General features: G+C 39.1%; 1 protein-coding gene across 3 annotated transcripts in view; it reads right to left on the reverse strand.

Annotated features, from left to right (window-relative positions):
• LOC100564878 (potassium voltage-gated channel subfamily KQT member 1) overlaps nucleotides 1–27,298 on the reverse strand; it is a 224,398-nt gene that overhangs the window by 135,647 nt on the left and 61,453 nt on the right. For 2 of the 3 annotated variants that reach the window (XM_062981976.1, XM_008121659.3), the window contains 2 exons: nucleotides 23,508–23,576; nucleotides 20,021–20,135 (listed from right to left, as the gene is read on the reverse strand). In XM_062981976.1, the coding sequence (XP_062838046.1) occupies nucleotides 20,021–20,135; nucleotides 23,508–23,576 (184 nt within the window). The remainder of the gene's footprint in view (nucleotides 1–20,020; nucleotides 20,136–23,507; nucleotides 23,577–27,298) is intronic. The other variant, XM_008121661.3, reaches the window with a different exon arrangement.

Raw genomic sequence — 27,298 nt, forward strand, 5'->3', positions numbered from 1 at the left:
GTAATAAATAGAGTACAATAATAAATATAATAATAAGATCAGAGTGAAATAATAAATGTATTAATAATAATAATAAAAATAGAGTAAAATAAATGTAATAGTAGCAACAATAATAGAGAAAAATAATAAATGTGCCATATATTCTCGAGTATAAGCTGACCAAAATATAAGCGAACCAGGACCCTCACCCGACTATAAGCCGAGGTGAGCTTTTTCAGTCTTAAAAAAAGGGCTGAAAACTAGGCTTATACTCGAGTATATACAGGAACAAAAAATGGGAGGACTGGTTAATAGCATTTCAATGAGAAAATTAGCTTTGAGATAAGAATGTTTTGACTTAAGAACATGGTCACAGAACAAATTACATTCCTAAGTTAGGATATTACTGAACTATGAAAACAAAAGGAAGTCTGAAACCTAAACTACTCTCTCATTTTACTCCATTTAAAACATTGTTTTAAACCAAGTTCTATTTGAACAATGAGATATATTCAAATTGCTTCCTGGATAAAAATATATGGTTAAAGACGAATTGTGTATTAGTCAGGTTCCAGGATGCATGAATTTTCTCCTCCAACTCTCAGAGGGGACAGTTGTGTGCTTTTCATCTTTAATCTTAAATTCTCAGCATGTTTTTGAGATGAATAGCCCGATTCATATTGACTATGAAAACTTGGGTGAGATTCTGTGAAAGCCCTGTTATCCTGTCACCTGGCATATTTTTTTTTGCAAGAGTAGCACAGAGAAGTTGCATTGTTTCACTGATAATTCCTTTGACTTCAATTGCCAGGCAATTAATCTAAGCTATAATGGACCAAGTAAGAAGTGACTGACTTAGACCAGGTTTGGCAGGGGTAGGTGAGGGCTGAAGGAACCTGGCGGTTGCTAAGCCTGGTCTTGTATCTCATTAGGCCTCTCAGGTGAAAGGATTGCTCCAAGCTCCCAGGCCGGTAGGTGAACAGGGTCATGGGTAGATAGGGCAATGGCACAGGCTGGACCAACTTTTGCCTGCCCTGAAACAAGCCTCATTAGGCCTCGTGAGCAGGGTACTGGGCTACAGGAGCAGTAATAGGCCAGAATAGGCCTTTGTTCAGGTTTGGAGGATGGCCAGGACTAGACTAGAATGTGCATTTCGTATGCTTTTTGAGTGGGTATTAAGTGGACAGCTCTGTTTAAGCCAGGCTAGCAACCAACTTCAAAAGACACAGGAAAAGTTGGTTTAATCAAAGAATTTAGTGTGAATACATAAAGAATAAAATTACTTCTCAATTTGCTTTCAATACTATCAAAGCCTACTGTCTGTCTGCGAGCCTATTTTGTTTTCAGTAAAAATGCAAAAGGAATAAACATTTTCCATTCAGATCTCTAGAAGTTCATTATAGTAGGCATCAAGTAATAGGACTGAAAAGAATTTAAGAACTACAGGGAAGAACCATTCTTTATGCCACTTAGCATAATCATCCATGATATCACCACATTCCTTGGCTCTTACACAGTGCAAACAAATTGGAAGTGTTTTGCTTTGTGATCTCAGAGACTCTAATTAGATGTTTCTGGTACAGTTATTTTAAACAGGGCCATCATGTACTTTTAAGAAATGTTCCAGCCCTAAAGATAAAAATGAATTTCTATTCAATACCAGCTAGAGTGTTCCCTTATTACTATTCAGTTTAGGAAATACAGTAAATGAAACAGCACCATTATTATAATCTTTAGAAAACAACATCCAGGCTCAATAGAAACTTGTTTTTATTTTAGATACAAATAGAGGACACAAACAGATTAATCACTCAGCAGAACAGACACACAACAAACTGGGGGATTCAGACCCCCTCTAACTGTACCTCAGAAAAGCCTTAAGATCTTTTGAAACTCATCAGGGATTTGCTAATTTCTAGATAATACATCCAAAATGTTTTTAAAAGACTTCGTTTCCTTAAATGTTGAAAAACACTTATTTTTCAAACCCTTGTTTTCTCATATGTACTGTAGATTTCCAAATGGAGCGAATGTGTTGGTAATTGGTAATAATTTTGCTGTAAGACCTGCAGTATTTTTAGAAATCGAAATGGCATTTTGTCAATCACACAATATTTTTGGACGATTTGATAAATTTTTGCAGTATTTTTGTTAATATCCAAAAGGTGAAAATATTTTTGAATAAAAAAGGAAAATTTGATAGTCACATGAATTGTGGCAATGAAAGTAGGTATGCTCTACGTAGCTCCCTCTCAATTTTCAGGATGTTTCTACTTCATATGCCTTCCTCCTCAATTAATAATGCCTCCTTTCCATGTTTTCAAATTTAAAAAAGCTCCCCAGAGTCTTACATGTAAGGTAGCATGTCATTGTGCTTCGAAATATCATCCTTTTAACAAGTCACTATACTAAAAGCAAAAGTAAAACATGGAGAAGCTCCATTCTCTCCACAAAAATAAGACCTGAAGCAAGATAGCACAATGATCTTGTGACAATATGGACAATTTCAAGAAAGAAATGGTTATATTACATTAAAACAGTTCATAACATTATTTTATACTGTCACAACAATCTGTCATAAGAAAGCAAATTGGAACTGGCTTCTCAATTGCTTCCATGGAGGGATGAATCAAGTGGAATTCTGGGATACGTGTTCTGATTTATACACAGCTTTAGGAGAAGGGAGGTGATGAGGAATTATTACTTTTGCAAGGAACTATCCATCAAGCTGACAATTGCATGAGGCCATATATGCAATTTGTATGTAAGTTGGAACAGATACATTTTTTCAGTGTAATTCCAACCAAAAAGCTTTTATTTAGTTTTAGATATCATAGGAAAGGGTTGGCACTCCAGTAAAGTTTCTTTTGCTTTCTGTTCCCCTGTTCAGAAGACTTCACTTAACTTTTTGTCCCTGTGACAACTGGATTTTGAACATATGGGGGTGTTGTGAAAACTAGGATTGAAAACGCTTCAGTGGAGACACCTTTTCTCCATGATATATCTTACAGGAGTGAATTTCCCTTCCTAGGGGCAAATTTCCTCTTGCATCCTGTTGTCTCATTCCTGTTTGTAACTAGGAGTCAGATGTAAGTCAGAAGATTTTAACTCAGGAACTGCCTGTAATTTTTTTATTTTATTTTAGAACACTGGTATGAGAAGTTCAGCCTGTAATGAGTCAAGCCTTCATAGAATCATATAGCTGGAAGAGATTACAAGGGCCATAAAATCTAACCCGCATAGGAAAACAATCAAAGTACTCCTGACAGAGGATTATTCAGCCTCTGCTTAAAAACTTCCAGGGAAGGAGACTACATCATATTCTGAAGCAGTGAGTTCCACTTCCAAACAGCTGTTATCATCAGGAAGTTTCGCCTAATGCTCAAGTGGAATCTGCGTGCAGGTCTCTAGAGCAGTGTTTCTGAAATTGTGCTCCTCCAAGTGTTTTGGACTTCAGCTCCCAGAAATCCCAGCCAGCTTGAAGTGTATGTGGTATTCCTTCATTAGTTTTACCTTAGCCTACTGGAAAAGGTGAGATCTTTCTCCACCACTCCTCCCATTTGATTTTTCTCTGTCACCACATTATCTGCAAAGAGCCACACTAGGGCTGTTTCAGGTGGTAAGACATTTTTTCAATCTAAGTCCCATAAGAGAACTCAGCCCATTCAGTAGCTCAATGTGAAGAATTCCACTGACCCCTTTGAAGATAAAATTACTCAGATCAGTTCCAAACTGAATGGAGGTCCAATGGGTGCACCTCTGGCCTCAATTGTTCTGTCATAATATAAAAGATCTTTGGAGAGGTGGAAGCCACCACTTGTATTCTAGACTCTTACCCCTCTTGATTCAGGAAATGAGCTAAAGGAGTATTGGATGAAAGAGTCTTCATTGCTGCTTAACAGCAAGGCAGGGTTTCAATATGCATGAAAGATGCAGTTGTAAGACCTCACTCAAAACATCTTCCCTGGATACTACTATTAATGTTTGGACAATCTCTAATGTTGTACTTCTAGTCAGATACTGAAGCATATGTTGACCAGTAAGCTCCAGAGATTCCTGTAATTAGGCAGGCTTCAGGTTATGTTGTTGAAATTGCTTTGATTTCTTTTCATCCCATGAACTGGACATGCGGGATGTTTTCTCTTTGGGTTTGTTGTGTTTTTCAGGACAATTAGCTTTAGTATCCTTCTGGGCTACACAATTGGAACACAATTTTTACACTAGTTCTGTTCTTTTCTGGAGTTGAAAGGCCAGAAGGTGGTGCTAGGGGATTCCTGTTTGGCCCCTTTATATGTTTTATTCCCTATGCCAGTGGTTTACAACCTGTGGGTCCCCAGATGTTTTGGCCTTCAACTCCCAGAAATCCTAACAGCTGGTAAACTGACTGGGATTTCTGGGAATTGTAGGCCAAGACACCTAGGGACCCACAGGTTGAGAATCACTGCCCTATGCTATTCAAATGTAAGTTGAGTTTTAAACCTACATTTGGAAAATTAATGTTTCTTTGCAGACCTAGTGCTTGATGTTTGCTTGTTTATCTGCACTCAGTACACATATTTGCAAACAGATTACAAACACATTCCATGAGTCTCCAGTGCCCTCTTCTTGTGAAAGGACTAATCTTTTGAAAAGGCTATTTCACTGACATTTCTTACTAGTCAGAGGAATTAGGAGCAGAAAACAACATACCGCTGACAGCTGATTAAGTAGACGCCATCACAATAATCTAGTCTCACTGCTATCTGGTTGTATGCACTTTTACTAAAGTAAACCAAGGGGAGATAAGAATCAGTAACTTATGAAAAATGCCATTGCAGCACACTGCAAAGTCAAACAATCACATGGAATGAAAAGCATAGAAACCAAAATAGCGTGTATGGATTGCAGGGTTGAGTGGCCATACACTAAGCTTTTTGTACTGTAATGGACTGATACATTCATTTTGAGCTAGAGACCAGAGATAAATTGCCTTAGCAATACAAACAAAACAGCAGAGCAATTAGGGAGGAGGGGGTTAACTTGGATACAGTGATAGCATCTCTAAATACATAATTTAGTGAAGGAGAGCAATGGAGCATTGCAAACTGACTTGCAGGTCTAAATGTTTCAGCTGGCTGCCTTTTTAAAAATATTGTAAGTAAAGACAGGGACTTGCTATTTGTCAGTTATAGTAATCTTGGGAGGAGAGCAATGGCCAACCTCGATAAAATAGTGAAAAGCAGAGACATCACACTGGCAACAAAGGCCCACATAGTTAAAGCAATGGTATTCTCCATAGTAACCTATGGATGCAAGAGCTGGACCATAAGGAAGGCTGAGCGAAGGAAGGTAGATGCTTTTGAACTTTGGTGCTGGAGGAAAATCCTGAGAGTGCTTGGACCGCAAGAAGATCCAACTAGTCCATCCTCTAGGAAATAATGCCCGGCTGCTCATTGGAGGGAAGGATATTAGAGGCAAAGATGAAGTATTTTGGCCACATAATGAGAAGACAGGAAAGCTTGGAAAAGATCACGATGCTGGGGAAAATGGAAGGAAAAAGGAAGAGAGATGGATGGATGGTATCCTTGAAGTGACTGGCATGACCTTGAGGGAACTGGGGGCGGCAACGGCCAACAGGGAGCTCTGGCGTGGACTGGTCCATGAGGTCACGAAGAGTCGGAAATGACTGTGTGAATGAAGAAGAAGTAATCTGAAGAAAGCAACACTTTTGTTCTACTTGAATGGTTAAGTCCTAAGTGTGCAAACAGAGTACTTGCTTCACAATGTTAACACATAACAGTTTCCATTTAGTGAGCTTAGCTTATAACAGCAGCTGTAGCAAAATTCAGCATATTGATTATCTGATATTCCTCAGAGCGGAATTATATATGCAACCTTGAAAATTATATATAATTATAATTATGCCTCTCTTAAGGGTATATAGATATGCAGATGATACCACTCCGATGGCTGAAAGTGAGGAGGAGCTGAGGAGCCTTATAACCAAGGTGAAAGAAGAAAGTGCAAAAGCTGGGTTGCAGTTACACATCAAGGAAATGAAGATTATGGCAACCAGATTATATGATAACTGGCAAATAGAGGGAGAAAACATGGAAGCAGTGACAGACTTTATATTTCTAGGTACGAAGATTACTGCAGATGCAGACCGCAGCCAGGAAATCAGAAGATGTTTACTTCTTGGGAGGAGAGCAATGACCAATCTTGATAAAATAGTGAAAAGCAGAGACATCACACTGGCAATGAAGGTCTGCATAGTTAAAGCAATGGTATTCCCCATAGTAACCTATGGATATGAGAGCGGGACCATAAGGAAGGCTGAACGAAGGAAGATAGACGCTTTTGAACTCTGGTTCTGGAGAACATTTCTGAGAGTGCCTTGGGCTGCAAGAAGATCCAACCAGTCCATCCTCCAGGAAATAATGCCCGGCTGCTCACTGGAGGGAAGGATATTCGAGACAAAGATGAAGTACTTTGGCCACATAATGAGAAGACAGGAAAACTTGGAGAAGAGAATGATGCTGGGGAAAATGGAAAGGAAAAGGAAGAGGGGTCGACTAAGGGTAAGATGGATGGATGGTATCCTTGAAGTGGCTGGCTTGATCTTGAAGGAGCTAGGGGTGGCGACAGCCAACATTGAGCTCTGGTATGGGCTGGTCCATGAGGTCACAAAGAGTCGGAAGTGATTGAACAAATAAACTACAAGGGTATATATTGTTAATTACTCCTCAATTCACATGCTCACTCAAGAGTTTTTGTCAGATACAGATACATTTTAAACAATGAAATACAAATTAAGAAACAGTAATAATATTGAAACAACATTTTGAACTGTTACTTTTTGAAACTATTTAGATTGAGTTTCAATGAATTACAGTGTCGTTCCATGATCCCCCAAGTTCAGAATTATTTCAATTCCAGTCACAATGTAAAAAGTACTATTTGACTATTTATTTATTTTAAATAGTAACTAATATAATATTCTTCATTTCAGAACAGAAGACAAAGAGCAAACAAGCATTTGAAGCATCTTATATTTCTCACAAGCCTATAATGTGGACAAATTGTGTATGTTCTTGTGCCTTTGATTCCACAGAATTCTTTAACTTGGCAGTGTATTGCAATAGCATTTTTCATGTTACCTTCCTTCACTACATCCTTCACTGTTACGGATGCTGTGTTACAGATGCTCTTACTGTGGGTTTCTGAATTGGCACAAGTTTGGCTTAGGTAACCCCTGGGATACCTTCCAACTATAATTCTACAATTATGTTCAGTGCCCTGTCACCACATGCATAAAGCCTTTTGGATTTAGAACCTTAGGGGGTCATTTTAGCCATAAAAAAAAAGGTTAAAAGCCAAGGGTATCTCTCTCAGATGCCAAGGAGGGCTGATGCAGTCCACAACCTCAGAATGTTGCCTATTAGTTTGATATATATTGTGACATATATCCATTTGCTTCTTTTTATCAGCTAAGATTTATTGTATTGAATAGTCATCTAGATATAGTTTCTAAATTCACTATGAATGTAATTTCTGATTTGTTCTAGTGGCATGATAGCTAATTATAACAAACTAGCTTTGCCTGGCCACATGTTGCTGTGGCTTATGGAAATCATTTGTTGGCCAGGTGAAATAGCAGTGAATAGCTTTGCAGCCTCAAAGCCTGGCTGTTTTCTTCTTATGGGAATCCTTGTTTGTTGAGCTGGAATGCAATGGAATAGGCTTGCTGCTTGGAAGCCTGGGTACTTGCGTTCTAGGGGAATTGTTTTTTTGGCTGCTAGAATTGCAATGAATAGCCTCGCTGCTTCAAAGCCTGGCTGTTTGCTACCTAGGGGAATCTTTGGTTGGTCAGCTTCAATAGTACAGAGTAGTAGCACTGCTTCAAAGCCTGGCCGCCTTCTACCAAGGTTAATTCTTTGTTGGTCTGATTGAATTGCACGGAATAGCCTTGCAGCTTCAATGCCTGGCTGTTTTATAACTAGTGGAATCCCTGTTTGGTGAGCTGGAGTAGCACCCTCAATCAAAGAACAGCTTTGAAGCCTGGCTAATTCCTTTGTAAGGAAATCATTGTTTGGGCAGCTTGAATTGTACTTTATAGTCTTTCAGCTTAAAAGCCTGGCTGCTTTCTACATAGAGCATCCTTGCTAGGCCAGGTTGAATGGGATGGAGTAGCCTCATGGCTTCAAAGCCTGGGGTTTTTTCACCTGATGGAAATCTTGCTTGGCCAGGTTGAATAGCACTGAATAGCCTTGCTGTTTGCAAGCCTGGCCGCTTTCTACCTTGCAGAATCCTTGGTTAGCCAGTTTGAATAGCAATTAATAGCCTCAGTGTGACAGGTATGAATGCTGCAATTAGCCACCTTGATTAGCATTTAATGGCCTTGCGGCTACAAAGCCTGTCTGCTTCTTGCCTGGGGGAATCCTTTGTTGGGAGGTGTTAGCTGGCCCTGATTGTTTCCTTTGTGGAATTCCCAATTTCCCTGCTTTCAGAGTGTTGCTCTTTATTTACTGTCCTGGTTTTAGAGATTATATTGTTCTGTATTATTATACTACAGTAATTATTATATATTATATTTATTATCTTATCTGCTTAGAACTGGATTATATGAGGCCCCAACTACACAGCTGTATAAAATCCACACTGAACTGTAATATATAGCAGTATTAACTCTAGATAATCCAGTTCAAAGGAGATACTGTGGATTATCCTGCCTTGGCATTGTGAGTAATATAGCTGTGTGGAAGGTCCTTGAGTCTACACAGTCATATAATCCAGTTCCAATCAGATAATCTGTATTTTATAGGCTGTGTTGAAGAGACCTAACTGCCTGTGCCCTGGGTGCCATCTTGGCTGAGGGAGTTGCTAGGACACCAAGGGGGTGGGGCCTAAAGGCAGTGCGGGGGGGGGGGGGGAGCTAAAGGCAGCAGAGCCTACTTTTCTAACTGGCAGTTAAGGGGAGAAAAGCTCTTCCTCATCCTGGGTTTAGTGGATTTGTTGTTTACTCCATAGTAAAATGAACATTACATTTTTATATATATAGATAGTGGAGACATTTACATCCATCTGTCTTTGACTACATATTTCTGAGCAGTCTCGTGTCCATTCCACACTCTTGTGAAAAAACACAATAGGTAACAGCAACAGTAGAACCTCCCCTATATACTAATAATGTCATCTCTGCTTTTGGTTGGAGTAATGAAAAATACTTCATTGTCTTATTTCATGGATACTAAAATTATTACAGATGTTTCGAACTGGTCTTGAACCTCAACGGTCATTGGTATGCTTACATGTCAGCATAGCATTATTTACCTCACTGCCAAGAAAAACTACTCTGTCAATAAAAGAATGCTGCCAGTACATTTTATATCATTTCCAGATCGTTAAGAAGCAGAATATAAAAACTAGAAATATAAACCTGCGAATGGTCAAAATGAGAACAAGCCAAACATCCCATATACTACTCACATGGGCACCCAAATCTACAAATGATAATTTATTATTGTATCTGGCTTCAATAGAGAGGATTAATGCGCAAGGCTGTTAGTTCCATTAAACACTAGCAAACAATGCATGCTACATAATGTAAACTACCTAATATTAAATTAAATTGTTGGAGAAAGTTATTGTGTAAAAACACATATTTACCACAGGTACTTTACCAGTTAATGTTACAGTGTGATTTCTTGAAAACTGAAGCAAACACAATTTTTCACCATTTTATTAAGACAGAGTGCCCTCTAATGTCTAAAACTTATCATCTAGCAATATTTGTCATATCAGCACATGTGGAGAAACTAGCTCTCTCTATAGTTAGAGCACCAATTGCCATATAGGAGCGAGGCCCACAGGGTGAGGTAAACAGAAGTATTGCATAAGTGCAGGGCGGGCCCTAGGTAATTTTCAAGAGTAAGTGAACAGAATTTTGGTGCCCCCCCCCAAACCAACCACTGAAAAATAAAAGCGTTAGATAAGTGAAAATGTTGGATAGTAAAGAGGGATTAAGGAAAAGCCTATTAAACATCAAATTACATTATGATTTTACAAATTAAGCACCAAAACATCATGTTTTACAACAAATCAACAGAAAAAGCAGTTCAATACATGGTAATGTTATGTAGGAATTACTATATTTGCGAATTTAGCACCAAACATTGAACTGGGATATAGGGCAGTGTGGACTCAGAAAACCCAATTCAAAGCAGATATTGTGGGTTATTCTGCTTTGATATTCTGGGTTATATGGCTGTGTGGAAGAGCCCTGAGGGTCCTTCCACACAGCCATATAACCCAGAATATCAAGGCAGATAATCCATAAGTATGTTTAAGTCTACTTGGAATACACAAAGCATGTTTAAGAACCGGTCCAAGAGTCCAGAAGAGCCTTGACTCCCCATACGACCATCATCCCACTTTCTTTGCTAGTTAACTTGAATCTAGCATGCTTTATTATGCCAATTGTTTGCCTTAGATCAGGCATGAGGCAAACTTCAGCTGTTAGGAATTGTGGGAGTTGCAGTCCAAACACCCGGACGGCTGAAGTTTGCCCCATGCCTGCCATAGATAGTTGAGCAAATAGTTTTCATGGTTGCCCCTGGCTGTTAAGAATTGTGGGAGTTGAAGTCCAAAACAACCAGAGGGCAGACGTTTGCCTATGCCTGCTGTAAAGTAACCAAATGCAACTTGGCAGCACTTTTAACTGCCATGACTCAATGCTATAAAATCCTGGGAGTTTCAGAAAGTCTTCAGGCCGATGACTCCCTCCCTCAAGCCCAGGTATCTGAAGCAACCAATCAGGAGGCCGCACCTCAGCCCTCCCCGGGAATGCTCAGAGAGCTCCTTCAACCCCCTCCCAAACCCCCCACCCGCCCTGAGTCCTGGCTTACGGCACTGAGGAGTCAGGTGAGGACTCGGGGCTGTTGCAGGAAGTGCCACAGGTTGAAGGGGCTGCCCACCATGGCCACTCCATAGGCGCCCCCGTTGCCCTGGCCCCCGATTTCCACGCTGCTGCCCTCCATTCCTCGCCAGCGCTGGGAGCAAGCTGTGGCCACCACGCCCAAACATGAGTGGCCTCCTCCTCAGGCCACGCCCCCACGGAGGAGACTTCAACTCCTAACAGCCCCACTGCTTTGGCTGATGCTCGGGGTTGGTAGGAACTGGAGTCCAAAACACCTGGGTCACCACCAAAGCTTGGGAAGCACTTGAAGGAAGTGACTATGCACCTCTGCTTTAAAGTGAAGGCACCTCGGCACCACTTTTAACTGCCATGGTGGCCCAGCCACGTGGAAGCCAGGCCAGACCGAGGAGGCAGGAAGGCCACGCCTGGGCAGAGGTGCCCCAACGGTGCCCCCTAGGCGCCCTTCAGCGACCGCATACTTCACCTAATGGTTGAACCGCCCCTGACAGGGAAGTTTCGTTACATTATCTACTTAATTTTCTACTTAACTCCGCTAAAAATGGATGGTGAGGGAGCTGATGCAGTAATTTTACAGGTGTAAAATATTTGTCTTTTTGCCTGAGGATGTAAACAGTTATACTAGCAACAAGTACAAGTTAATGCCCCTCTTTGAAGAGATGGCCCAGCACCTTGAGACCCATGTATCCACAAGGAGACTCTCTACAAGGAAAGTGGTAATACCTCTTCTAAATAAACTTTCCCTTCACCCCACGATACTTGATAATTACAGCCTAGCCTCCAGTCTTCCATTTCTGGAAGATTGGAGCATATTGCAGCATGTAATACTGTAAAATAAATAAAATAAATAAATGTGGTGGCCTCCCAACTCCAAGGGTTTCTGGATGCAATTGAGTAGATCCATTTCAATCTGGTTTTAGTCCTGGTTATGTGTGAGAGACAGCTTTGGACACTTTGATGGACCAAATAGAGCTACATAGAGGGGAGCGCATTCCTGTTGGCTCTCCTGGACTTCCCAGCAGCTTTCGATACCATAGTATCCTCCTGGGCTGCCTCACTGAGATGGGACTTGGAAGCACTGTTTTACAGTTTCTCTGTCCCTTCCTGGAGGGGGATACCCAGAATATGGTGTTGGGGAACTCCTGTTTGAACTCCTGGCAATTGGTGTGTGAGGTCCCTCAGGGCTCTGTCTTGTTCCCCATGATGTTTAACATATACATGAAACCGCTGGGAGAGATATTGGGAGTTTTGGAATGGGGTGCCATCTATACGCAGATGACACCCAACTCTACTACTCCTTTCCAACTAAAGCCAAGGAAGCTGTCCTGTCTCTAAATCAATGCCTGTCATTAGTAATGGACTGGATGAGCATAAACAAATTGAAACTTAATCCAGACAATACAGAGGTGTTCCTGGTCAGTCAGAAGACAAATCAGAGAATAGGTATTCAGCCTGTGCTAGATGATTTCTAAACTATGCAAGAGCTTGTTCATATAGTATTTTATGTAGTATTTTAGGGGGGCATCTCACCATTGATGTAGCATTTTAATGATTTATATAGTAATTTAATGGTGTATTTTGTGTTGTATTTTATAATCTATATTTTAATAGGTTTTTATTAGTTTTAACTATTCATTCTAATAGTCCTACATTTAATTCTCTTTTAGTGTTTATATGTATTAGATTTTAAATTATACACCATATGTTTAGCATTGTTAGCTTTTTGGGTCTCTTTTAGGAGAAAAATATGCAAATAAATATAGCAGCATGCTTCTTCCTATAATAAACAAACACAAGCATTCATCTCATATAATCCCCCACTCCACTTTGCAGTGCTATGAGGTGATCATAATATTTTTCTTCTACATTAAAGCAATAAAGAACCATCCTTCTCTCTCTAGCACCCCCTTTTGGCTCCGGCCCGGATAACAGAACAGTACCCTGAATTCAACATATTTTTAGTTAAAATGATAGTAAAATGTTCTAGGATGGAACTACACTGCCATAAAATCCAGTTTCTGAATCCAGATTATCTGCTTTGAACTAGATTATATGAATCTATACTGCCAGTTTAAATCAGATAATCTGGATTCAGAAATTCAGTTATATGGCAGTATAGATCTTCTCTTCATGGTTGCACAAGGGAAGAAGAGGGTGACTGTAGAAACACAAGGAATGAACACACTTCCTCCTGTCATGCTTGTGATCAAACTTTCCTGTGATGTCTGGAAATCCAATTCTGGACCACTGCACAGTCTGAATCATTCAAGCAAGTTTTTCACCTGGACCAAAGCAGCATACAAGTAGTCAAAGACTAAGAAACACCAGTATTAGAATGCTAGTTCATTATTTTTTGACATACTGCTCTGAGGACAAAAATATTTATATTTTCTTGCTAGAAGGTTCATAAAATTGAATTTTATTTTAAATGCCCTGGCATGTACAATATTTTTATACGGCATGCACAGAATGTGATTTAAGCTCCAGATTGATTGTGCTTGACTCAGTTTTTGGCTCAAGGGAACATGACACTTCTGGGATAATCAGCCTTAAAGCATCACAACTGCCTTTTCAAACATTATGAGTGCACCATGCACATCCACAGAATAATATCACAACCAAACTGTTTTCTTTCTCTCAATTGCTCTGTCTCCTAACTTAAGGCCATACTCTTAAATGTGCATTTGTTGCACAACAACTGAAGATATAACAATAAATGAGGATCCCCTGTTTAACCCAGATTGTTGTGTAAACGGCATGCTAACCGAGTTTATTCACTCTTATTTTACTTCTTTTTCTGCACAAAACCATTACCATACTGGCACAACCTAGGACCCTCCATACTTCACTGACACTTCCTTGATATTTTTATTTATGCATGCAAAGTGCAAAGCAATGTGGGAGTGAATTAGTTAAAAGTGCTCCAGAATGCTGTTAGTTTGCAGGAGGCCAAGTTTATAGCATTTTTTCCCAAACAATGCAAATCAGAAGCAGCAAAGGAAAGTGGTAACCTAAGTAGTACAACATTGAGAGATTATTTCTCAGAAGCAAGACATTTCTTCAAAGGGTCTACAAAACTGATCTTATATATTAGGGAATGTACTGTACTAGTCATCATGAAATAGAAGTTTGTGCACTGGCTTGGACTCTGGAAGACCAAGGTGGCCCACTGAGGGACCTTAGGTAAACTACACTCTCATCCCCTCAGAAGAAGGCAATGGCAAACCACCTTTTAGCAAGAAAATCTTCATAAGAAAAAGATATGATAAATTTACCTTAGGGTCATCATAAGTTAGATACAGCTTGGAGTCATTCAACAAAAACAACAACAACCTCTTGGATAGAGGGCTTTCTCCTTGCATGCTTGTGATTCCCACCCTTATTTTCAGCACAATTTTTCAAAGATATGACAACCCATAGGATCGATACTACGAACCCAAGATATCATCAAGCTAGGCAGCAACAAGAAAGCTATGGCACCTTTCCCAAGCAGCTATAAAGAAAGGGTAAGAAGCAACTTTTCACATTTAAAAAAACTACAACAGTTGTGTCCTGTTTCATTTCTAAACCCTGGCACCAGAAACTGGTCCTGGTGCTATCTTCTATCTCAAAAAAAGCACTGCATTTCCACATCAAGGTGCTGATGTTGTGAAGATAGTCTAGGCAAGTGGCCAGGAATTACAAGTAGGCCAACAAGACATTATTATTAATTTTATTTTTAAAAAAATATGATCAGATCCTGAATGTTCCAGTTCCAGTCACAGTCAAGAAATTCCATTTCAAGCATAAACACAACCATGCTTTTAACACACTACAATCAGATTTCATGCTTACCTGGTTATGCTTCTGTTTATAAAGAAAAAAACAGTTTGTTAGGGGCTGTGATATATGTATGCATTTATAATGGAAATAATTTATAATGGCACAATTAAAAGTGACAATGTAAGGATGCTGGTAACAATCAAAACAAGTATTTTAAAGTGTATCTAATGGAGGTGAAGGCTTCACTCTACTGAAAACTATTTATGCATGTCTGGCATTCAATAGAATTCGTACTGGAGAGTGAGCAGTATAATCCAGCCTAAAATAATAATGCAGGGGTTAAAGTAGTGTACAATTGTTGCCCTGTATTTGCATACGCTGAAGTATTTTGAGAAATCATTCTGCACATAAATATACCTTTTTGTGAGAAAACATGATACAAGCAGACCCTGAGTTACAAACATCTGACTTACACATGACTGATAGTTAAGAATGGGGGTGAGACAACAGAAAGTGACAGAAATCTACTCCTAGGAAGGGAAATAAATCCCTGAAAGAGTTATCATGGGGAAAAGGTGTCTTGGTTGAAGCTTTCTCACCAATCTTTGTTTCCCCAACAAGCCAAATTTTTCAAAATCCAATTCTCAAAGGGACAGAAAATTAGGTAAAATCCTCCAAACAGGGGCACAGACAGCAAATCAAACACCACGAGTGTTCACCCTTTCCTATGCTGTACAAAGCGCTCTCTCTCTCTCTCTCTCTCTCTCTCTCTCTCTCTCTATATATATATATATATATATATATATATATATATAAAACAAAAGAATGCCCCAATTTCAAAAATTCATGGTAAACATTTTAGTGAACGCTCACCTATGAAACTTACATCAATGTGAATGTGAAGTCTTCACTTTTTCCCCACACTCATATGTGTTGCCCAGACCGAGTAATTGCACACAAACACAGCTAGCCGGGACATGGGATACCCCAACCAAAGGTGCTTAAGAAGCATTTTTGCATGCACCCATATCACCTGCAGTTGGTGAAAGCTCCCACGTGCAACAACTGAATTGTGCAACGCAACTTCTCCACTGCCATGTAAGAGCAGATGGAAGATGACGGCTTTGCTGCAATGCCCATCTTTAGTGACAAGGCTATGTTTCACCACTAAGGTAAGGTGAATTGGTGCCATTGACCATCACATGTTGCAACAGGTGTGGCAGGAGCTGGACTACAGTTTAGATGTGTGCTATGTGACTGGTGGCAGCCATAGTGAATATCTTTGAGTGTGGAAAAAAACTTGAAGACTTAACCTTCACATTGATGAAGGTTTTATGAGTGTGTGTTCACTAAAACATTTACCATGCATTTTTGAAATCAGCCATTTTTTTGTAATAACCGTGTGTGTGTGTGTCTGTGTATTGGAGTTTACATTTTTAAAAGTCCTTCTTCCAACTTACATACAAATTCAACTCCAGAACAAATTGACATAACCTATCTGATTCATAACTTGGGGATTGCCTGTATTCCATGCAATCCTTCCACATTCTCTCTCCACATCCACTGCTATTTGTGTAAAATAGGGTGTTTCTGTATAAAAAACACAATTTTATGAAAAACTCACAATTACTATGCAAACCTTTCTCCCATGCACAGAATAATTTCCCAAATAACTTTAGGATATGGAAATACCTTCTTTTGAAAATAATTTGCTCAAGATTAAGCTACTCCTAAAACTTATTTGTTCAAGATGAACATTTTAGGTTAGAGGGAGTAGCTTTTTAATCCATATTTTCCAGTCAACTGACATTCCATTGTTTTAAAGCAAGAATGCTGGACACCATTACACCCTTATCAAGGTACTTACTTACTTCTTTAAAACTAATGGTTTTTGAGTTACCCTGGCATTTAAAGCCAATTTGGTTCTGAAATCTTTCTTAAATACTGAATATATTCTGCACACAAATTTGATACAATGCCACAGTCAAAACTTGCTTATTCTTAACTTCCCCTTGATGACACATACTCATTCTTCCCATAAACTACTGTCACTTTGCTTTATGTTTTGCAGCTTCTGCCAGCAGCCATTGGTTATCTGAAGCTGGAACAGAGAAACCAGTGGTAGAATTCCATCAAGGCACAAGGCTGTTGAATAAGATTCATGTGACAGAGTGGGAAGCAGACTCCAAATAGGCATGTTTTAGTGTAGTTCCATAAATCAACATTTATCTTAGATCAAGAGAGTATGTGACATGAAGGGCATGCATTTAGCAGAAACCAACTGAACGGCAATTATATTTGAGCTGTTAAGGTTTCACAAACCTTAACATCAAGTTTCAAACTTTCCAGCATTTTAGTTCAGCAAACAAGAACTATTTCAGAGTATGTGACGAGAAATAGTTTATTACAACAATTTAAAACATTAAAGTTCAATTTAGATTTTCTTGAATGTCTTTATACTCCTAGATCTGTAAATAGACCCCCCCCCCACACACCATTTATCTGGGCAAAGGGTTCTCCAATTTCTCATGGTTCCTGATAACAGAACCTACATCTCCTATGCATGACTTGGTTTTGGTACTGAATGTTGTGGATTTGGTATTACAAAAAGATCTGACCTTGCAAAATGCACATGGTTGCAAACATACAGACAGCAGGTTCTGTATAGGGGAAAGTAGTTTGTAATTTCAATAAATGTGATTAGAAAAAAGAATGGACCTATTAAGGCAGTGGTTCTCAAGCTGTGGGTCCCCAGGTGATTTGGTCTACAACTCCCAGAAATCCCAGCCAGTTTACCAGCTGTTAGGATTTCTGGGAGTTGAAGGCCAAAACATCTGGGGACCCACAGGTTGAGAACCACTGTATTAAGGACTCCATTTTAAATACAATTACAGACAGTCTCTGCGTTAAAGACATTTGACTTACAAACAACTCCTAGTTAAGAAGAGTGGTGAAACAACACAAAGTGAGAGAAATCTACCCCTAGGAAGGGAAATTCACTCTTGAAAGAGTTATTATCATGGTGAAAAGATGTCTTCATTGAAGTTTTATCACCAATCCTTGTTTCCACAACAAGCCAATTTTTCAAAATACAATTATCACAGGAACAGAAAGTGAGGTGAAATCTTCTTAATGGGCACAGGCAGAAAAAAAAAACAAGCACCACAGAGGTGTTAACTCTTCCTTATGCTGTCCAAAGCTCTCTCGCTCTCTCTCTCTGGCTGGAGATACATTTAAAATTTATCTCTTTTGACTAACATACAAATTCAACTTAAGAACCAACTACAGAACCTATCTTGTTCGTAACTTGGGGACTGCCTGCATTTTCATTTTAGTAAGATTAATGTAAAACCAAGTCATTTATATCACCTAAATTAATCTGTTAATTATTCTGCTGCCTACCAGATCTAGTTTTTCATAGTGGTTTTTTTTATCATCTGTGGTTATGATTTTTACTAATGAGCTCTTTCTGCCTAGGAAAAAAACTTTTATTCTTCTTTCTCCATTTTCCATCTTTATGTTCTGGCAGGACATCATTACAAGCTACAATTAATTATTTATTTATTTTCTTACTGTTTCTATATCATTTCCTGATGACCATTGTCCATGTTTCAATGGACAATGGACAACATTAAGACATGTTTTCCAAGTAATTTTAAAATGAGTTAAGTCCTACATAAGTCCTATACTTACTGAAACTTATTAGACCAGCTAGTCACAGTAAAAATTTGATTGACTGCTGTGGATTTAATTCCATGTAGGACTTATGTTTGATGTGGCCCATTTTAACAAGCATTAAATTTAGCAGTTTAGTTTTATTTCCATACTTATTAGCCTTTGACATTCAACTCAAATCTATCACTGCATCATAAAAGATCTACTTCCTGTTCTTTTACATATACCCATGTGAGTCTATACACTGTTCATAAAATCTATCATGAAACACATTTCAAAAACATAAATTTGATAAATTTTAATCAAATAACATCAACAGCAATAAATAGCACTAATGAACTGCTCTCAGTTTCAGTCAGAGATTGCTTGAAAAAGAAAACAAAGAGATTGGTAGATATTGAACAACCTCTTCCAAACACCCTGAGAGCTGAGCGCCAATAACTTTCTTAGGAGGACAGCCCAGTACCTAAGGTCTGTTAACCATGAAATCTCACCTCTCACTGAAGTCTTTATAATACACTGAAAAAATTAGTTTTTTGGAAACAAAATTTAGTTGAGGGGACTGGCTTTTATTTCTAAGGTTGTTTGTGACAAGTGCAATATTTAAGTTTTCAACTTACTGGGTTTGTGAAAATGCAAACTGGAAGTAAGGCAGTGTCGTGGAGCCACACATAAACTTACATTGCATGATTTCTTCCACTAGTGTCATGCATAGAGTCCATATATCTGTGAGAGGAAGCCTCCATATACATGTGAGACTATCTCTTCTGAGAAGCCTGCACTCTATGTCTGACCACTATGGGAAAAGGTAATATGATGTGTATGATATTGGAGTGAACCTATACAACAGCACTCCACTCTTGGCACATATGTTCACACATACCGTAAGCTGAACCCCCAGTTAAGTCAATATACATCACTGCCTATTGGACCCATCTCCTGGAGCTCTGTTTTGGATACTATCAGTGTACTGACAATCTTAAATCTTTTTAATTTCACACAGCATCTTTTAATAGTTTGGCCAATTATATAAACACAAACATTAATATATAACCTTTTCAAAAGCCCATAGGAGAGACACATGTAGATTAAGAGATAATTGCCAGCACACAGAAACATCCATTCTCCAGACTCCCATCATGATTGATCTACACATTACGATGATAATTATATTACAGACATCACAAGGCAATGACCAAGAAGAGATCCAATAAACCAGAAGGTCAGCATTTGATATTTACAGAATTCCTTTTCCTTTGCAACAACCACAGTGCTATGGGTCCCAGTAAAGTTATAAATTCACTGTGGTACTGGGGGGGGGGGGGCACCTATAAAGGACAAATTAGCTTTCAAAGTATATCACTGAAATTCATGCTAAAATGTTTTAGAAACCTGATTTGAAATCCAGTAACTTGAATTCAGGTAATTAATATGTACTTTAAATGAAATTAACATGTTTGGTTTTTTTTAAAAATCCTAGTAAAATAGCAGACAATTCCCCATTTTGTTGATTCTTAAAGCTGAGAATAAAATTAATATTGGCTGGCTAAAAAACTATTTAAATGGCTTATATGTAATATATAATAAATTGCATGCAGAGCCAAATATATAAGATGTCCAGTTTAATTGCACAACATCCACAAATGCAATGGAAGAAGGCTGAAGAACAATTGTAATGGCTGCACTTACTGCGACACATCTGACACAGCAGGCAGAGCTGCTTCTTCAGAGATGAGATCCATGTCTTCTGTGAAACTGTTGGCCCTGGATATTTCATTGCTGTTCCCTTCCAAACGTTTTTTTACTAAACAAAGAATGTGAAGAGGCAGTACTTTAGACCAAAGAAACTGAATCAGAAGACTGAACTGGCATGCAAGTGTGCCTGATCCATACTAGCTCTGCTTACACTTTGCTTTGCTTTTATATTGACCTAAAATGCCCCAAATCTACCCAACAAAGGGAGACTATTGCCCGTTGTACTCTTGGTTTTTTTTGGGTGGGAATCATAAAGAACCCAGGAGAGAGGTGGGGTTGAGGGAAAGCGCTCTATCCTGTAGAAAAGATTTCAGCAGATGTTAATACAGACAGGTTACAAACAAGACAGGTTCTGTGGATTTGTTCTTCAGTTGGATTTGTATGTGAGTCAGAACAGGTACATTTTAAGTGTAACTCCAGCCATACACACACACACACACACATATGCTTTAGATAACATAGGGAAGGGTTAATATCCCTGTGGTGTTTGTTTTGCTGTCTGTGCCCCTGTTCAGAAGATTTCACCTTACCTTCTGTCCCTGTGATAATTGGATTTTGAATAATTTAGCTTGTTGCGGAAATAAGGATTGGTGCTAAAGCTTCAGTTGAGACACTTTTTCCCCATGATAATAACTCTTTCAGGAGTGAATTTCTCTTTCTAGGGATAGGTTTCTATCACTTCCTGTTTTCTCACCTTGTTCTTAACTATGAATCATTTGTAAGTCAGATGTTTGTAACTCGGGGACTGCCTGTAGGTTGGATTGTGTAATATGAGCCAACGTTAATTTTTAATAAGGGTTATCATTTCACAGATTCTGTTAGATATGTATATGATTAAAAGCATGGCCTAATGTCGGCTTCTTAAACTGAGAGTCCCAAACCTCACCTGGGGTCCTGTTAGCTCAATGTTGTGGTCACAAAAAATACGGCAATAGGAAAAGATTTCTGAATGCCACCGAATTACACAAATCTGTTAGCAACAGCATGCAGTGCTTACAGTGGACTCTGTAGAAAATGCTTCAGCTGTACTCCATAAAAGAGAGCCTTGCAAATGCTGATTTGGTTTTTACACCTGTTTTATATATAATTATATCTGGAGTCACACTAAAATATCTTGGGTGGAAAGAGATCACGAGTGAAAAAGCCCTGCTTTAGACCACTGGAGATAGTTTGGGATGATACAAATCAGACATTGCTATTGTTATCATGTTACTGCTACTATAATTTTAAAGAGTCAGTATATAGAATAAGTTTTAATGTTTATATTGGAAAGTGCTAATTGTACTTTTAAGGTTGTATATTATTTGATGGCCTATGGCTGGTACAATAAACAATTCATTCGGTTTAAGAAGTCCCCTGGCTCTAGACCACTGCTTCTTAAACTGTGGGTTCTGACCCCAAATTAGATCCCTTAGCTCAGTGTTAGGGTCACACAAAAATTGGCAATGGCAAAAAATTTCTGAATGTCAGCCATTTACATAAATCTGTTAGTAACAATGTGAAATGTTTACAATGGATTCTGCAGAAAATGCTCCACTGTACTCCCCAAAAAGAAAAATCAGCCTGTTTTAGCAAGCCTTACAAATGCTTGTTATCAGTAAATGTTTGATTTTTATACCTATTTAATATACCTGTATATCTTGGTTCACATAAACATTTTTCAAGCAGAAAGAGATTGCAAGTGGAAAACATTTAAGGCATCCTGATCTAGATCAAGTGACTTTCCCTTGATTTCAATGTAACTTCTACGTGCCCATATTACCCAATGAAAGCAAGCAAGGCTTTCATGTGCTCAACATTAGCTACATGTGTTGTCGAAGGCTTTCTAAAAGGAATCACTTGGCTGCTATGAGTTTTTCGGGCTGAATAGCCATGTTCCAGCAGCAGTCTCTCTTGATGTTTCATCTGCATCTATGGCTGGGATCTTCAGGGGTTCTGTTGGTGGTGAAGCGAGTGGAGTGTGTGCGTGCGTGTGCATGTGTGTGTGTGTGTGTGTGTGTGTGTGTGTATATATATATCTGTAGAATGTGCAGGGTGGGAAAAAGAACCCTTGTCTGTTTAAAGCAAGTGTGAATGTTGCACTTAGCAAGCTTGAATAGATTGAATACCATGGAGCTGCAAAGCCAATCAGTAAGGGTATCTGCATAGACGTAGCTTGGGCTTTGTCGCCTGGAGGCATCCTCTGTTTGAGAGGTGTTAACTGGCACTTAATTGTTTGCTGTCTGGAGTTATTATTTACTGTCTTGATTCTGGTGTTTTTTAATACTGTAACCAGATTTTGTTCATTTTGATGGTTTCCTCATTTCTGTTGAAATTGTTCATGTGTTTATGAATTTCAATGGCTTCTCTGTGTAGTCTGACATAAAGGTTGCCAGAGTGGCCTAGAATGTTTGTGTTTTCAAATAATATCCTGTGTCCAAAATGGTTCATCTAGTGCTCTGCTATCTACATAGACTTGTGCAGCTGTGGACAAGTCTACATAGGTACCATCAAATGCAGCACCCAGACACGAATCAAAGAATATTGCAGACTAACTAAACAAGAGAAGTCAGTTATAGTGGGGGGGGGGGGGGGGGGCTGGAGCACTGTAGCTGTCCAGCAGTGACAAGGACAACAGGAAAGGTAAGGTGACAGTCCAGCAGGCCCAAATCAGTTTTGGCCTAGCTGGATCATTTAGATTCTATCTCAAAGTTGCTGCAGGTTGGGCACAGAATGTGTGGCTGCCTCCAGAGCCAGTCTAGAGTATTGCTGCTCTGGAATTGCATATTAAGTAGCCAGTGTAGATAAGCCCACTGAATCCATACAGCTGAGGATGCAAGGCCTTTGAGTTACTGTCACTTAAATTCTTTCCACTGGGCTTGACTCTGAATCAGGAAAGTATCTCAAATATCTAGCAGGTTAAGTACGTATTTCAATCAACCTCTCCTATATGTACTACAGTAGAGTCTCACTTATCCAACATAAACGGGCCGGCAGAACGTTGGATAAGCGAATATGTTGGGTAATAAGGAGGGATTAAGGAAAAGCCTATTAAACATCAAATTAGGTTATGATTTTACAAATTAAGCACCAAAACATCATGTTATACAACAAATTTGACAGAAAAAGTAGTTCAATATGCAGTAATGATATGTAGTAATTACAGTATTTACGAATTTAGCACCAAAATATCACAATGTATTGAAAACATTGACTACAAAAATGCGTTGGATAATTCAGAACGTTGGATTAGTGAGACTCTACTGTACCTGCACATGCATTTGGAAAGCAATAAAAGTTACTCTTAGCCAACGCAACTAAAAAGTAAAGAATTAAAAACCTAAATCAAGCAAAGATTGTAAAAAATCAGTTGTACAGATACTGAGACCGAAAATTAACATTGATACACAAAATATATCAGAGAATGTAGATTTCCTTGTACCTGGTGAAGCAGGTGAAGCAGGACAGGTTGCAGCACAGATAGATAGAGATGACCAAGAAAGCTGTCGGCCTTCATAAAAGCAGAAGGGGCCAGAAGAAAGCAGAAGGAAAGCAAATGATAAAACGAGTTAGAGCAAAAAGTCAAAATTGTGTGCATGCTCCTGAGAAAGTTGTAACAATCTCAGACTTTTCAGTTGCACAAATAAAATACTGCATTTAAAACCACAGAATTGAAATTCTAAATGGAAATGTGAATTTGAATGTAATATTATTCACTCATGCAATAAATACCAATCTATTTTAAAATCTTATTTTGTCAAAGTGCCACCACAAAATATCTAATACAGTGTTTCTTAAATTCTCCTCCTCCAGGTGTTTAGGACTTCAGCTCTTCCAATCCTAACAGATGGTAAGCTGGCTGGGATTTCTGGGAGCTGAAGTCCAAAACACCTGGAGGAGCAGTTTCAGAAACACTGATGAAATGCCTAGAAGATAACAAAAATTGGCATATGTTTGACATCCACATTTGCACAGGATGAATACAAGACATATGCAAATTCTGATTTCTCAAAACTAAATTAATTCTCTATGAGTTAATGTTATGTCACTTATTATGTACACATTTTACAAAAACACACTCAACTGAATGTACTACAAAGTGCTGAATGGTTTGCTATACTGTTTGCACAATGAATTATACAGCCCAACCAAAACGTTTTTTCTCAGTGTCTCGGTTTTTAGGCCTGTTCCTAAGATTAGTTATGGCACTGATTCAGAAAACGGCATTGGGTAGACTGCTATCAGCTCTAGTTTCTTAGATATGGTCATCATGATTTTCTATGGGTGAGCAGATTGCAACTGGTATACGGCATATATTCTGCCTCTCAAAAACTAGAACTGTTAGGGGAAAACTGGTGATAGTGTTAGAATCAAAAGGTTAAATATACTCAGAAACAAGTCTAACATTTGAGGCATCAAAATGTGTATCTGCTTGTGTTATCAACAAATGGTCCAATTCTAATGATTTCTGAACATTATGGTATTTTGTGCTTTAAGTCATTTCTGACTTAAGGTGAAAATATGGCACATCTATCCCGAGATTTTCCTGATGGGATTTGTTTAGAGAAGAGTTTGCCTTTGTTTTCTGGTGCTAAGCATGTGTAACAAAGTAGGAATCTTTCCATGCCACTGAACGATCAAAATAGCTAGCCCTTTTCACACATGAGCCAAGGAACAACATGAGGGGTGGGGAAGAATAGAAGAATGAGGCTATTCTCTGTACCCATATTCTGAAACTACACTCTGGCAGAACTCTGTATGGGAAACTGGCTGCTCTCATGTAGGCTCCTCTACTTGACTACAGAACACAAGAACAGCCAACTTCCTCTTAAGATCTTCACCAAGCATAGAGAATTCATAAAACCTGGCAAGAAAGTAGCAAAAATCTATATGAATATACCATTATCTAGTGCTCCTGTGCAAAATAATCATGGGATCATAGAGACCTTGAAGCCATTTCAGATAAGTCTAGTGAATGTTGTAATTTGTTTAAGATTTTCTTAAGGTCAGGACAACTAAGGTTGCCAGGCCACAATACTTTCAAGACCTAAACTTGAGACCTCAGGCATAATGATATCGCAGCAGGATCTTGTAATTCCATCAAGGATGATACATTAAGTGTCAACTGCAAAATATGTAATTCAAATTTAAAAGCCCAATGACTAACAAATGAGGGGGAACATCTGATTATAAATTATGTTTTTCATATGTATGTACAGGAGGGGAGAGTGCAAATTTTCCCAGCTCTCTCTTGAACACTTTTCCAACCAGGTTGTTGTGTGCTTTCCGGGCTGTATGGCCATGTTCCAGAAATATCCCATCCTGATGTTTCGGCCACATTTGTGGCAGGCATCCTCAGAGGTTGTGGGCAAAACATCAGGAGATAATACTTCTGGAACATGGCCATACAGCCCGGAAAACACACAACAACCCTGCGATTCCGGCCATGAAAGCCTTCGACAACACTTTTCCAACCGTTTCTTTAAAACATTAGAATTTTTAACTTTTCAAGCATGTATTTTAATACATCCTCAAACTGATAATAACAATAATCATAATTCTATTAGCAATCTAATCTATTGATAATTACTATATATTTGGAGGAAGGAGAGATAAAGATTATGATCATGATAAATTAATTAACAGGACAGCAGAGAGCAATAGGGCAATTCTATCTATGCATATCTACTTCAAACCAAACCTTATGGGTTTTAATTAGACATATAACTTTGAAATAGAGACAGCATTTCAAGGTTTTCTGGTGATGGAGGCAAAGAAAAAGTGGAAATACAGAAGAGAGAATGAGAAAGAAGATGATGAGTACAGGCAGAAGAGGTAGTAAAAGTAAAAAGATGGCAAAAGATGATGATAGGATTTTGGCCTGCATAAATAGGAGTCTAGTGTCTAGATCCAGGGAAGTCATGCTACTCCTCTATTCTGCCTGGGTCAGGCCACACATGGAATACTGTGTCCAATTCTGGGCACCACAATTTAGGGAAGATGTTGACAAGCTGGAATGTGTCCAGAGGAAGGTGACTAAAACGATCAAGGGTCTGGAGAACAAGCCCATGAGGAGCAGCTTAAAGAGCTGGACATGTTTAGCCTGCAGAAGAGAAGGCTGAGAGGAGATATGATGGCCATGTATAAATACGTGAGGGAAAGTCATAGGGAGGAGGGAGCAGGCTTGTTTTCTGCTGCTCTGGAGACTAGGACACGGAACAAACTACAGGAAAGGAGATTCCATGTAAACATTAGGAAGAACTTCCTAACTGTGAGAGCTGTTCCACAGAGGAACCCTCTGCCTCAGATTGTGGTGGAGACTCTTACTTTGGAGGCTTTTAAACAGAGGCTGGATGGCCATCTGTCAGGGTGCTTTATAAATAATAATAATAAAACTTTATTTATATACCACCCTATCTCCTGGATGGGACTCAGGGTGGTTTCCAATCATAAAAACAACACAAACACTACACAGCAACACAATAACACATCATTAAGCAAAGTAAAAATACAATTATAGACATAAGTAACACTTACATGACCTGATCAAAGGGACGGGAACCACAAACCCAATATATTAAAATGCATCATTTCAGGCTAGAGAAATCTTGTGCAATATATTCAGGCCCAGAAATCGGCAGTATTCCAAAATTACAATTACTCAAAAACCTGCCTACACCACCAGGTCTTCAGTTCCTTATGGAAATTGGATAATGTATGGGATTGCCTGATGTCTTTTGGCAATGCATTCCAGAGCCGGGGGGCCACTGCTGAGAAGGCTCATTCCCTCGTCCCCACCAGCTGCACTTGAGACGGTGGTGGGAGTGCGAGAAGAGCTTCCCCGGATGATCTCAAGGTCCGCACTTGCTCATAGAGGGAGATGCGATCACGGAGATAGGTAGGGCCCAAGCCGTATAAGGCTTTATAGGTCAACACCTGCACCTTGAATTGGGCCCGGCAGTTTATCGGTAGCCAGTGGAGCTGCTTTAATAGGGCATTGTGTGCTCCCTATAGCCAGCTCCAGTTAGAAATCAAATCGCTTTGAGTGCGATTTTCCTGCTCTTGGAAGGGGAGTGGACTAGATGGTCCACTTCTAACTCTATGATTTTATGATTCTATGATGATGATAGTGGGGATGACAACAATGATGGTGGCGGTGATAATGACAAAATGCAGACTGGTGAACTGAAGAAAAGAAAAAAGGAGGAGACAGAGGGTCAAGGGAAGGAGAAA

The sequence above is a fragment of the Anolis carolinensis genome, chromosome 5, assembly GCF_035594765.1.
Source record: "Anolis carolinensis isolate JA03-04 chromosome 5, rAnoCar3.1.pri, whole genome shotgun sequence".
In the NCBI taxonomy this organism is placed as follows: Eukaryota; Metazoa; Chordata; class Lepidosauria; order Squamata; family Dactyloidae; genus Anolis; species Anolis carolinensis.